The sequence below is a fragment of the Lates calcarifer genome, unplaced genomic scaffold, assembly GCF_001640805.2.
Source record: "Lates calcarifer isolate ASB-BC8 unplaced genomic scaffold, TLL_Latcal_v3 _unitig_757_quiver_1387, whole genome shotgun sequence".
Taxonomy (NCBI): Eukaryota; Metazoa; Chordata; class Actinopteri; family Centropomidae; genus Lates; species Lates calcarifer.
This window is the reverse complement of record NW_026117972.1, coordinates 19,158-33,442: the sequence shown is the minus strand read 5'-3', so window position 1 is coordinate 33,442 and position 14,285 is coordinate 19,158. Positions and strand designations below refer to the sequence as shown.

General features: G+C 38.6%; 1 protein-coding gene across 5 annotated transcripts; it reads left to right on the top strand.

The window, feature by feature from the left end:
- Positions 1–2,838: 2,838 nt before the first annotated feature.
- Positions 2,839–14,270, top strand: LOC108879808 (signal transducer and activator of transcription 1-alpha/beta). 5 transcript variants are annotated; one of them, XM_018671200.2, is made up of 24 exons: positions 2,839–3,000; positions 3,578–3,702; positions 4,920–5,064; positions 5,173–5,268; positions 5,540–5,617; positions 5,766–5,844; positions 5,926–6,014; positions 6,448–6,599; positions 6,750–6,902; positions 7,004–7,096; positions 7,898–7,957; positions 8,076–8,105; positions 8,235–8,325; positions 8,509–8,550; positions 8,950–9,033; positions 9,183–9,284; positions 9,603–9,738; positions 10,434–10,486; positions 10,593–10,669; positions 10,877–11,016; positions 12,388–12,558; positions 12,881–12,932; positions 13,023–13,083; positions 14,010–14,270. In XM_018671200.2, exons 1-24 carry the CDS (start codon positions 2,971–2,973, stop codon positions 14,112–14,114), a joined length of 2,244 nt encoding a protein of 747 aa, XP_018526716.1. In that variant the 5' UTR covers positions 2,839–2,970; the 3' UTR covers positions 14,115–14,270. The 5 variants fall into 5 exon arrangements, with proteins under 5 accessions (XP_018526716.1, XP_018526718.1, XP_018526717.1 ...); XM_018671202.2 differs by having other exon boundaries at positions 8,947–9,033; positions 10,446–10,486; XM_018671201.2 differs by having other exon boundaries at positions 8,947–9,033; positions 13,023–13,077.
- The last annotated feature ends 15 nt before the right edge of the window (positions 14,271–14,285 follow it).

Sequence of the window (14,285 nt, the reverse complement as noted above, 5' to 3'; positions counted from 1 at the left end):
CATGTACAACATCCGGCAGTAATAAACAGAAAACAGTAAGAAATAAACAAATACAGGCCTTTTCCAAAATGCATCTGTGTGATGACATTTGTGTAGACCTGGGAGAATTTTATTTTACAATATGTATATAGTTAGCTCCCCTCTTACATTCAATTCAAAGTAGCAGCAAGTGGCTTTGTGATCTACTTACCCATTATTTTTCAGGAATTTCTCCTAAATCAACACTTTTAGCCTTAAGATGCTTTGTGATTACAGGCCCAGAATAAACAATGGACTGATCCTGCCAACAAATATTGTTTATATATCCAAAGCCTGGTAGATATTATCCCTCTGTGCCATAGAACTCTACTGTTGTCCAAAAACTGTTAAAAACACATCAGTGAGCAACACTGTTTTACCATGAACACACTCTTTTTATTTTGACTTTTGAGTCCCTTATAAACTGTCTTACTGCTGTAAATATTCATCAGTACACTAAATGTGTATTAATCCACAGCTGAAAATAGTCCTCAACAAAATGCGCTATTTCCTCCTGTCTTTAGTGATACTGAACAAAAACCACACTCCCAGATGTTTAGAGAATTACTTAAAAAATAAAGAATTAAAAAAATTCTTAATCCAATGTAAATCTTTAAAAGCAAATAAGTTTTGGTCTTTTCATGTACTGACAATAAGAAATGTAGAATAACTTCAGTCTTGTCCACAAACTCAGCTGAAAACTCAGCTATTTTTGTTTTGTAGAGGACCTCTCCATATTATCTGCCACTTATATTCTCATTTTACTTTACAGATGAGTTCTCCATATTCGGAGTAAAACAAGATGAAGTGTGCTGAAACGTTCTTTGAATCCTTCCTCACAAAGTTTTCCCATTGATCTGATGCCAGTCTCCAACCAATGTCTACATCTTGATTATGATGAAACAGCCTGCTGAGTTTAAGGTTTTTGTGGTAAAACTGGATTCATTACTTTAGCTGTTGTTAGCTGCTTTTAACATTCCTAACTTCTTAAAAGAAATTTTGATGTGGTTCTGTAGATCTATGACAACTTCATTTTGACTTAATTATATTTTAACTGTTGAATGAGTTTCTATGAAGTCTATATTGTATATAAAACAATTTAAACATGTGCAGTGTACCATATTGACATTAGCTTGCTATTTTATTTCTGCATCACTGGCACTACTGTCTCTTTTTGTAACTGTTAGTCGCAACAGTTGAAGTTGAATGTTTGTTATGTTTTGACTCGACCTGCGTTGCATACATACACACTCATTCACATATTCATTGATGGTTAGTTCACCTGCCACCTATCGACCATGAGGAGGCATGACACGGTCTACTGATAACTTTGCAATTTGCAGAGCTTTTATTTTTGGAAGCAGCCGGAAGTAAAAAAAAAATGCCTACAACGCACTACTTCTTGCTTGATACAAATTTTGTCGAGAATCACATGATTACCGGAGAATGAGGTGGGACGATGATTAAACAATGGTTGGCGCAATCACCAGAATGATGAAACATTTTTTTTCCCTGCAAATAACGATCAAGCATTCTTGCTTGTGTGACAGTTGTCAAAAATAAATAAATTAATTACAGGTTCACTCACATCCAGTATCATAAGATTTTGATATTAATTCAGTGTTCATTCTGTCTTATGTTTGAAACATGTTGGACACCATTTACAACTGACTATTAGTCCAAATGGGGTTATTAATTATTCTGTTAATGTTGAACCACTTATCACAATAAGAATATTGCATAAAGCCCTTTCATACCTTTAACAGACGATGCTTTGCATGCAAATCCACTTAACTGTTAGTATACCTGAGTGGGGCTATACCACCTGCTGCACCACTGGGCCTCAAAACTGTCTTTGCAAGACAGATTGGGGACAGGACTTCTAGTAAGAAAATTCTGCCTAGTTTCCATGAGGTCATGAGCAAGTCTGTAATAGTCTGAACCACATATTTATTGATTTTGAGGTGCCATCTTTGTTTTGTGTGTTTATGTATTAGCTAGTTTCCTGTCTTTATGCTAAACTAAGCTGACTGTTGCCTCGAGCTTCCAGCAGCATACAGGAACAGTAATGCTCTTCTCATCTAACTGTCGTCAAAGATAACAAATAAATCAGTTTCCAAAATGTTCAACTATTCCTTTTAAAAATAGTTTAAGTCAGGTTTTCGGCTCTGTGGTGTGTAAGTCCAATTCACACTGCTTTTAACCAGTTTTCCTGAGTGAAATATCTGACTCGCCAGCTGCTAAAATGCTCCACAATGTTCACCTGCTAGTTGCAAACTTGTGTAAAATGTTTTTTTGTCGGATCGTTCAAGACTAAAAATAAAAAAAAAATCTGATTTGAGAGTTGGTAATAATTTGTTAGTCACTATAAGTGAACTTCTGATTTAATATATGTGATAATATTGGTTAGTGTTGCTTTAAAAGCTCTGATGAGGGACGAGGAAAGCACAGCGTCACATAGTGTCCCTGAAAGACATCACGGCGAGCCACCAATACACAATTTGCACCTGTAAAATGAAAAGTCAAGTAAATTTGACGTGTTTAAGTGTCTGCTGTGAAATAGGTTAATCCCAGCTGTCTGGTAATTTAGGACAGTTACAAACAAACGAGGTAAATCAAACGGCTGTTTTGAAAGGTCACAGGTTTATAGCACAGTTGTTTGTCAGTCGTATGCCATCCAACAACCCGGAAAGGAAGCTAGTACAAACTCCTCTGTTAAAAAACAAAGACTTAAGTTTAGTGTTTTGAAGACGGAAATTAAAACTGTGTAACTGTGCAACCACTGCTGACTTGACAGCAGCCAGAGAGACTTTCTCGAGAATCACGTGTTATGTGTGGGAGTGCGGAAATTATAAATACCGGTGACCTGCACATTGCCAGTTGTTATTTCTCGGTTGGAACAGTACACAGACACCTCTCTGTATTGGAATGTCCTGCTTACTTCACTCATAAATGACAATGACAAACACCGACAGCTACAAGGTAAACCATTTTGTTGTTTGTAAGAAGATGCAGAGGGAAAACTTCAGATTTGTTATGGTATGTGGTGTTTAGCTATTCGTTAGTGCAATGTACTTCGAAAGACGAAGGTGACGCTTCAAATTCGGGGAACTCACTGAACGAATTTGTACCATTTTCTGATGTGAAAGTCAGACATCCTAGTGAAGGTCTTAACGCTGTCTGAAACACACTTAAACATTTAGGAAATGTATTTATTCTGTGTATGAAAGCTCAAAAATGGCATTGTCACAGTTTTTTCCTCCCATGAAGACCACATCAGACCAGGTACTGCAGACCAGACTTGACAAGCTAAGTGGTCTACACACTTGACGAGCTAAGTGGTCTACACTTAGCTTGTCAAGGGAAAAGCTGCTAAAATTAGCAGATTTAGTATTTCCGCAAATAGCCTATAGGGTTCTTAATACCAAACTGGATCCGGAGTGAACGTCTGTCGAATATTCAACTTAAAACTAAGTTCAAGGCTGTAGGCTACATCACATGAAGAACTCAGTGATGGTTTGCAGTCTTCGTGGTCACTGTTTTTATTCGGTATTTGCAGATGACCCAGTGGGAGGAACTGCTGAAGCGGAACTTAATCCAGGGCCGGTTGAGTCAGTTGTATGAGAGAAAATTCCCCAGACACATCCGCCACTCTCTGTGCCTCTGCATAGAGAGCCAGGACTGGTAAGGGACACAGTCTGGAGAATAGTGGTGCATGTTGAATGGCTTTTATAGTGGTGACACAGATTTAATAGTGAGGCTCTCTATTTTGTCATGCGTTCTTAAATTAACCTAATTACCAGTTTGTGATTAAAACACACACACAATGCACAGAGATTGGGGAAAACAGGAATCAGTGGGTGCCCATACTTCTTTCTGTGCCCTGTACTGGGTTAACTGGCCAAAGATGATATTTGTTTTTATTTTGCACACACCAGATGTTAACTTCTGCACACAAAATTCCAAAAATATAATTTATAGAAAAATACACCTGTACACAGTATTTAATTACTATGTAATAATAATAATATTAAAGACATAAGAAAAACAGAAAAATACAACAAGTAAAGAAGATAGTGCTGTCAATAAATGCTATTATTAGGGGTGTAACGACTCTGAAACCAAGACCAAAACCACAATAAAAACGTCCACCAATCTTGCACTGCGGTACAGGAAGACAGAATCCCCACCCAATTCCAACCTACTGTCACCACTGAAAGTGCAGTTAGTTAGCTTACATCTATCATATCTGATTTACTGGCTAGCTAGCTACTGTATAAACAAATGTGATTCTCAAAATTATCTGTGCATGTGATGGAGGAGTGCACAGTGCAAGCAGAGGGTGTGGCCTTAATAGCCCTGCAGTAAGTAGTGTGTTGTGCGATTGGGGAATGCACAGTGCAGGGTAGGAATTCAACTGAATTTGCACTAAATCTGGTTGTTGTAACTAAGATTATGATGTAAGATTTTTTTACAACTACATTTAAATTCCCTGCTATAGACTAATCTGTTTTGCAATTTTCCAGTTTACACAAGTTAATTCCCATGCATGGAATAGTAGTGAAAGAGTGAGTGATTTCAGACACAGCCCAAGGTTACACATCCACTGAGCTAAACGGGAAGTTCAACCTCCTGTTTGGCCCAAATGTGTTTTCTAATTGGTTGACTGATTTAAAACTCCATTTGGTTGAGGGAGTAGTGAGGTTTTTACTGTTTAGAGATGTCCCCTGTGTTAGAGGTTTTGCTTATGTAAAAAAAAATAAAATAAAGATACAATAGCTTTTTATCCCAGTTAGTTTTGATGTTGAATTATTGTATATATGCAAAGTATGCTCTCATCCAGCACACACAGAATGACACAACCCTTCAAGTAATAAGAATTTTCTGTTGCTCCATGTTAGGGATTTGGCAGCTTTGGATGAAAATAAAGCAAGAGCTTGTTTCCATGCACTCCTCATGTATTTGGATGAACAGTGGAATCATTCTCTCCAGGAGAACAACTTTTTACCAGGACCTGATTTTCCAGGGATGAAAGACTACTTGGTGGTAGGGAAGACATGCTGTTATGTGGACTGTACTTGTTACTTAAAAGACACATACAACCTTTCCTTGTTTTTCTTATTTTTCTTGATTCTTCTTTTTTTAAAAACTCAGAAACACTTTCAAGATGAGCCACTGAACTTGGCTGTAATCCTCTCTGAATGCCTACAGGAGGAAAAGAAAGTTCTGGCTTCAGCCTCTGAGAAACAGGTAAAATGACTGATATCAGCTGTCACAATGAACTTTCTATTTCAGTTTGATGAAGGTGAATATGATGTCCCTGGTGGTCAAAGTAAAATTCTGTCAAAAAAAGAGACAGATATCTGTTCAGCTTTGTCTTATGTAGTTTTAATGCTGGCTGTGCACTCTGTAATGGTACACACTGGCACACACTGTTAACGTAAGAGTGTGTTATGTGAGAATCATCACCCTACCCCTGATAACAGCAAAAGAGTGAAAGAAATATCTTTGTTTTCATCAGGGTTGTGGCAGTCCAGCTGTGCAACAGAAATGGAAAGAGCTGGACAGAGGAGTCAATGAACTGAAAAGACAGATTTCGGTAAACTCACTTGGTCTGTTTTTTTGTTTTGTTTTGCTTGTTTTATACACAGTTGTATGATTTTATGGTTTATATTTCACCTGACAAACATTCTGGGAAAACCATTGCTTATTATTTTGTAAATGTGTAAGCTTTAACTCTAATGCAGGAGGTAAAGAAGGAAGTTAAGTCACTGGAGTTCCTGTATGAAAACCTTGACTATGTACAGAAGACCTGGCAAAACAAAGGTATGGTGGGAGACATAAAGAAACAGATGATAGGTTTGCTGTGAGTTCATGCCTCATGTTTATCTCATTTGTTATTATCAGTGGAGCAGGACAGTGGATTGGCCCAGTCCAATGCTGCTGTGAAAGAGGGGTGTCTGAAGCAGGCCAACTTTATCATGCAAACAAAGCAGGTACTGTAGATGCATCTTTGGTGAGTTGTTGCTGATACAGCACAAACTTTGATGTTCTTTAAAAGCCGAGACATAAAATGTACAAGCAATACATTTTGCCCCACACCTCATCTTTTTAACACATGATTTCTAACAGTGTTGTGTTTGCTTATGATTATTTTTAAGTATAGATTTTTTTCCCCCCTCCCATTAATTTTTTCATGGAGCTCAATACGATTCTAAGCCACAGCTATATAAATAAAGTCACTGATAAGCAGCTTAGTTAATAGAGGTGTAATGAGAGACTGAAACCAAGATTCAGAAATCCACTATATAATATCCTGATACAGGAAGACAAATGCGATACTGAAGTGTGGATTTGAAGGAATTGTTACAGCCATATTAATTCAGATATCCTCCTCACATTCATGATGCTTGATATGTTGTGTTGCAGATGATGCTGCAGCAGATAGTGAACATTTTAAACCAGGCAGAGCAGATTGTTGCAGCTCTCACTGATGTGGAGCTGCCTGAGTGGAAGCGCAGGCAGCAGCTGGCCTGCATTGGAGGTCCAGTCGACACCAGTCTGGACCACCTCGAGGAGTGGTAAGAGCCGGAAGTCCACAACGCCACACTGGTTTTTCATATTTCATGTTGTGGAGGATACTGTGTGTATTTGACATCACGTCTCACACTTGATGCTTAATGATTAAGTTGTGTTGCGTGTGCCTGTGTGTGCTGATGTTCTGTGTGCAGGTTCACAGCTGTGGCAGACGTGCTAATACAAGTAAACCAAGAGCTGCAGAAACTACAAGACCAGAGCAAGAAATACAACAGCCCTGATGCCTCCAGCTTCCCTGGAGAAACTGAGAACTTTACACTGTCCTTACTCACAAAACTTCTGGCAAAGTGAGACATTACACAGTGGCATCAGGACTCACCTGTGTTATATACAGTTAAATGCGCACTTTCATATAGCTGATGTGTTTTGTTGTGGTCTTGCATTGCAGTGCTCTAGTGGTGGAGAAACAACCCGTCATGTCGAGTTTACCACAACGACCTCTGATTCTTAAGACCGGGGTGCGGTTCACAGCAGCAGTCAGGTAAGGCTGTACTTAACGCAGTATTGTCATCAACACAGAATGGATGTGAGTCTTAAGTCTTGTCTACCTCTGAAAAAATTGTCTCAGTCTTGAAAAATGAGGGTTTGTTTCATGTACATGCTTTCTGAATAAGCTATATAATCAAATGCAAGAAGTATTACTGTAATTTATATCGCAGTGACTTCTTTTTCAGTTAAATTACTGTAATCATAATGTTATTGTATGATGAAGTATCAATCACTCACTGTGGGGGTGGGGCGGCTGTGGTTCAGGAGGTAGAGCAGTGGCCCACCTATTAAAAGGTTGGTGGTTTGATTCTCGGCTCCTCCAGTCCGCATGCCAAAGTATCCTTGGGCAAGATACTGAACCCCAAAATTGCCTCCGACGTGTGTCATCGGTGTGCGAATGTGTGTGTCTGTGCTAGAAAGCACTGTTTGTATAGAACAAGTGCTGTGTGAATGGGGTGAATGCGATCTGTAATGTGAAGCGCTTTGAGTGGTCGGAAAGACTAGAAAAGCGCTATATAAGTACAGTCCATTTACCATTTACTGTCTGTATTGTGGCGGTGTAGTTGCCATGTAATTTTGTTGCTACTTTTGTACTACTTTTGTAGCTTGCTCCTTTGTGGAGGATGGCAGCTGTAATCAGTTTAATATGGAGTCATGGCATGACACAGATGTATCATATTTAATAAAAAAAAAATATCCATGGGGGGTATTTTAGAGAGATGAATGGAAACGATGACAGAGGGTGGTTGATAACTCAGTGCCCCTAGCAGTGTCTTGTTTCTTGTCTCCTCAGGTTCTTGGCAAATCTCCCTGAATTCAAGTGCCGGGTTAAAGTAAAACCTGTATTTGACAAGTAAGTGGATAATACAGTACATTATTATTTTACATAAATTTAATTTTTGATTGGTTTGTTTGTTTTATTAAACATTTGTTTGCTGATAAGTCCTTTTCTTTCTTTCCCTAAAAATAAGGGATGTTGAAGAAACCACAGCTGTTCATGGGTAGGTAAAGGGTACTCAAGACAATGATGTTAACTAATGAATTATTTATATTATTATATTATTCATCATACTTAAAGAGTACTGATTCATTTCTGATCATAGACTCACTCCGGTCTGATGTTTTTGTAGGCTCCGTCACTTTGCTTTCAACAGGGATAACAGTAAGGTGTTGGATGTGGACAGGCCTGATGGAGGCTTGGTGGCAGAATTTGCGCACATGGTAAGAAACGCCACAAACTGCAGAACTTAAATGTTGAATAATTACCCAACGTTTGTAATGTAAATTGGTTAAAGCAAAAATCCCTTTTTTGTATACAAACATATAGCTTTGCACAACAATACATGTGCATAGGTTGCTTGTACAGTATATGATGACTGCATTTACTTCTGAAAAAACTTTCAGTCACTCAAGGAAAGCAAAACAAGACCCAGAGGATCATGTGAGGTAATGTATATATTCACTTATTATATTAGATCATTTTTGTTATAAACAAACACTTGATACACTGTGTATTTGTCATCACCTGCTGGCTGTGGTCATTAAATTCAACTAGGAGCTCTCATGTGTCTCTCTTTGGCATGAAAGTGGAATCCACTCATTATGAAATAGAAGCATTTTTGTGGGCAGGTAGCTGTAACCAACACACTTAATCAGCCATAGAATTCTGTGTGGGCGTGTTTTGTTTACCCCAACATCACAACTTATTTGTTCAGGAATGCAACAGATATGAGCCTTTTTTCCTACATTACTTCTAAGTGCTTGCAAATAACTATTTTACAAGATTTTATTTCCTCTAAAAAACATGGGTTTTTTTTGTTTTTTTTTTTAAATCTCCTTCAGCAGAGTCGCCTGGGCGTCACTGAAGAACTCCATGTCATTAAGTTTGTGACAGAGCTCCAGTTTGCTGGACTGAGTTGTAACATCGAGGTGAGTAAACATGACAATTAAATTAGTTAAAGGCATTTCAGTGTCATTTTCAACTTCAGTGAAGCGCAAAAGAAATTGTTCTCTGCCATCAAACTTAAAACATTACCAGGCAGTTCACTGAATGGCCTCCTCTTCTTGTGGTTGTCCAGGCCAGCTCCCTGCCTGTGGTTGTCATCTCCAGTACCAGTCAGATCCCCAGTGCCTGGGCCTCTGTCATGTGGTGTAACATGCTGTCCACCAGCGAACCAAGGGTAAAGCCATCAGGCCTCAACACAACAACAACATCCAAAGCTCATACTTATGCATTTTGGGCACGGAGCATTAGCTTCTATGAATACTTAATATTGTGTAGTTTCATCTTTAATTTCAGTTTTATCTTTAATTTCTTCTTTTTGTGCTGAGTAAGTTCATGTTTGCAGAGCCAATGGTGCAGTATTTTAGTGTTAATTTAAGGGAATGTTATCAAGATAGTAAAATGCACACTCTGCTTGGTACATACACACCAGGGATGTGACATCATGGTCACTGCAGAAGAAAATCGTGTTCAAATTCCATTTTTGTTTCTGTAGAACCTGTCATTGTTTGTCGACCCTCCTCCACTCACCTGGCAGCAGCTGTCACAGGTTCTGAGCTGGCAGTTTTTGTCTGTTGGCCAACGAGGACTTGATGAAGATCAGCTCTCCATGCTGAGAGACAAAATTGTGGGTGAGTATTTGGCCATCACATTGAACCATGCCACTTTCTATTTCACTCCTTGTTAGGAATGTTGATAGAAATGGATTTTTAGAAATTTTAATAGCAAAATACTAATCAGTATTGGAGACAGTGCAAGTTGTAAATCATTGTCAACATCTATGTATGTTAATAGGGAATATACCTATTAGCTTTCTTAGAGTTAGATGAGAAGATTATTGTTAATTATTGAGCTTTAGAGGAGCTAATAGGCAGATTTTGTAACTTTTGGAAAGACCCAGGTCAGATGTTGCCCCCTTATTTTGAGTCTAAGCTAAAATGTATTATCATAAGCATCCAGAATCTGAAGAGACATTTGCACTTTTGTGCATTATCAGCTGATATAGCCATTTTCCATACTGTTGCATCTCCTCACTAATGTATGGTGACGTCGATCCAACCTTGCAAAGTGAAGCACTGTGGCAAATTCATGACTTCATAGTTTTGGAGTATATCTGAGGGTTTTTTTTCTCATAAATTTCTGACTTTAATTTTGGATATTTTTTTCTCAAAATATCACCTCCTCCCCTGGAACTGTAGTAGGATTCCAAAGAAGGGAGTCAGTCAGCAGTCATGTTTTAAAATATTATAAATGTGGTTCTTGAATTATACCCATCGGTTTATATTTCAGAATTCATGATATTTTTGTGACTTTTTTATGCAACCAGATTTCTCCACAGATAATCCTGATGGTATTATTCATTGGGACAAGTTCTCCAAGGTGAATGTTTAGCAAGGTCCCTGCCATTCTGTAGTTTACACAATTGGTACAACCTGTAGGACGCGTGTGCATTTCTTTGCTCATTACATGTTTCCCTGTGTCACAGAATGAAAGTGTCTGGATTTGGATTGATGGAATCCTGGATTTGATCAAAAGACACCTAGTGGATCTTTGGCAGGATGGGTAAGACAGACTGAAATCATCTTGCCGTGTTTCATTGAGTATAATTCTATCATCCTCAAATAATTACCACATTAATAATGACACAGTGACCACTAAATCAATAACACTGACTTCTGAGTATTATTATTTGGGAACGTACATGGGGATTAAGTCACTATGCCTCTCAGTTGACTAAGCTCTTGTTTTATTGTGCATATGGGTTTTCAGGTACATCATGGGGTTCGTAAGCAGGAAGACAACATGGGACCTGTTGAAGGAAAAACCGACTGGGACCTTTCTGATTCGCTTTAGCGAGAGCAGTAAAGAAGGAGCTGTCACTTTCAGCTTTGTTGAACACTCCAATGGTGGTATGTTCCTGTGCACGAATGTGTGTTCTAAACCCTCTCAAATAGCACTGGGATGAAATAATACTATAGTTCATACTGTAATAATAGTCAAACCAAAGCCAGAGATGTATTGATTGTTACGGTGGTGTATGTGATGCCTAATAACAAATGGACCTTTTGCAAACAGAAACATTGTATTTACATGTGTTTCATTGTCACTTCACATAAGCCCACTTATCATTTGTACCTAGAAAGCTTAACAGCGTGTCTACACATACGCCCATAAACGCAACTGGAAGTGTATTCTTAAAGGAGCTATTTTTAAGTTTTGCTATCACTACATATGTTAGCATTAACTGCTTACTTAACCAGTCTACAGTAAATGTTGAGTCCAGCATCACTCTTTATCACCTTACACACCAAGAGCTGTCTCAGTGATGGGAAGCAACGCCAATGTTTTGCTTTCATTTCTGTCACCTTTTCTTCTACTGAAGTTAGCATGCTAACCAGCTAACCAGCCAGCCCTGGTCCAGCCAGACCATCTCATTACTTTCTGATACCAAATCACTGTGTCCAGTCTGCTCTGAAAAAGTAGCACTGCTTAGAGAGTATTGTATAACCTCTTGTATAGTAAATGCAGCAATTGCTAAAGCTCTTGGAAAGGCAGGTAAACAGCTGTTAATGAAAATGTTGGCTATGTAGCATTAACAGAATTCGCAAATTTAAATAAGGGTGACCTACAACTCAATACTGTGCCTGACTGCCTCCTGTGTAGACACCACAGGCGGCTGTGGAATCTCAGAACCTCAGGTCTGGGCCAGGATTAAAGACCTGAGCTACAATCCCTTGTTTCTCTGTTCTTCAGAGGTTTTGTAGAGTCAAAGAAAAACAGTCAAAAAGGCCACCGGAGATAAGCAAAAATCTCCCAGAGGTTAGGTCAAGCCTAATGTCAAGCCCGTAGAGGAAAAGTAAAAACCAGGATCACAGTAATTCTAAGTATTTATATTTTATTATATTTTAAACATAGTGAAAACCAATATAAAATATCACATGTGCTGTGTTAATGTTTTTTCCAGTTTATGTCTTTTCTTAATCACTATAACAACCTATACGTGTGTTTTGAGATGGTGTAATACACAATATGAGATGATTTTTAAGACACTACACAGTACCAAAGCAGCTGCTGCTCTGCTAACATGCTGCTTACACTACGCCTTCTCTGTAGACACTGTGTGAGATAAAAAGGCCAAACAAACCACTATGAACTGAGAATATATAACGTACAATGAATTGTTCCTTTCTTCTTCTTACGGCATACTGCTGCATTCAGAGATTTAGACACTCGTCATCTTGCATTTGTTTACTTTCTGTCTGTATGTGGTTGCCTTATAGAGAACAATGTGCATGCAGTAGAGCCCTACACCAAGAAGGATCTGTTGGCCCAGTCTCTGCCAGACAGTATTGACAGCTATCGAATGAAGGAGGACTTGACCAGGAATCCTCTGCTGTATCTCTACCCAGACATCCACAGAGACACTGCCTTTGGACGCTACTACAGCACTGGTATTGTCTGTTGCTTGACTTTCACCCTGAGAATCAGATCACTTTATTCACCAAGTGCAACAACAGATAAACAGGATTTTGTTCCATTTTCTTCAAATTTGTTTTGTGCAGAAATGTATAGCGTAATATTACCAATTGCATAATACTGTGCTGATTTGAAGCGCCTCACACTCACCAACTCATAATGACTAGTGGATTTATGTTGCCATTGTAACTACATAGATTATCCAGTTCACTGAAAGTCTGTCATATTATTAAAAACACACTGTGTTTAACTGAGCGAGAGCCCTGAAATGACCTCTAATCACCTCTGTTCAAGCAGAAAAGGCACCTATAACGGGGTACGTCACCAGAAGACGTGTCCAAGTCGCAGAGTAAGATAATAATAATCAATGAAGAATGCATTGTATTGTTTCCTGCTGTGCAATAAAATTTTGTCTTAATTGTCTATGATTTTGCTACAGCTATCCTACGCCACCTCCATCTCCACCTCCGGTGCGCATGGACATCGACCCAGATGTAAGTGTAGGTTTGAAGTTTTGTCTCCATTAACACCTAGGTAAATTATCTGGCTTTTGAGCTACTAAATGCTCCACTATGTTTACGAGCTAGTTGCTAGCTTCAAGTGTGTACTGTTTGGTGGTGGATAGGTAATGTACAATGGGTTGTTGTTGGAAGTAAGGTGGGATGGGACCAGAGTTTATGCTGGACTGACCAAGAATTAAAGGTCAAAACTGGATAACTCCATTATTCTCACGTTTTTGGGTGTAAATAATCGAACCACAAAGATCTTTTGTATCAATCCAGCGTTGCTTGCGTCAAATTACATCCACTAAAGTGGTATCTGACACCTTCATGGACAGGATTCGAGACAGACGTTTTTATTGACCAGAAACCTTGCCTGTTATCTCAACCAGACTCCATTGACAAAAACAATAATTTAACAGAGCAGAACACTGAAGGTGCTAGAATACTGCTGCCTTGGTCTGTCAGTTTGTTAGTTACTGTGTGCATTAATGTCACATTCCACTGGATTAAAATGGAGGTGCCTTATTTACATGTTGCCATTGTGGATTGTAGTATCAGAGCCCCATTGATGATGGCTTTTTTTCACATACTTGCTCATCGCAGCAGAATCAAGAACTGTTGCGTCTCCGGTCTCAGGGTTTGTCAACTCAGTTCAGTGTAAATGTTTTTTTGTTTTTTTTTTGTTAAAGCTGCTTCAGGGAGGAACAACAAACTGAAAGAGAAAAAGAATAATAAAAAAAACTCAGCCGAGATGACAACACCTCTCACGTCACACATACTACTAAAGTATTAGTGCAGCTTTAATAATCTCACCATTTCAGTAATTCCAGGTTTTTCAAAGATTCAAATTGTTCACTTTTCCTTGTTTGTATGAGACTTGTACTCTGCAGTTAATTTAAACAAAATCTTTTCTTTACTTGTAGGCAGAGCAAGTGATTCAGGAACTCTTCCACGATATCTATGATTCATGTGGATCTCCTGTATGGTTGACATCTTATCAAGATACACCACTAACTCAGTATTTTTAATCCTATTAGCTCCATCTGACAATGGACCGGGTCTTTGTGTTAGAATCAGAAAGTGGAATGGAAAAGAATCCACTACGTGCATTGTCATTTTACACTGATTTTGTTCTACATGTTTTGGTGCAGGTATTTGTACAATACAAAACAACAAAAAAATTTTTTAATAAAACCAGA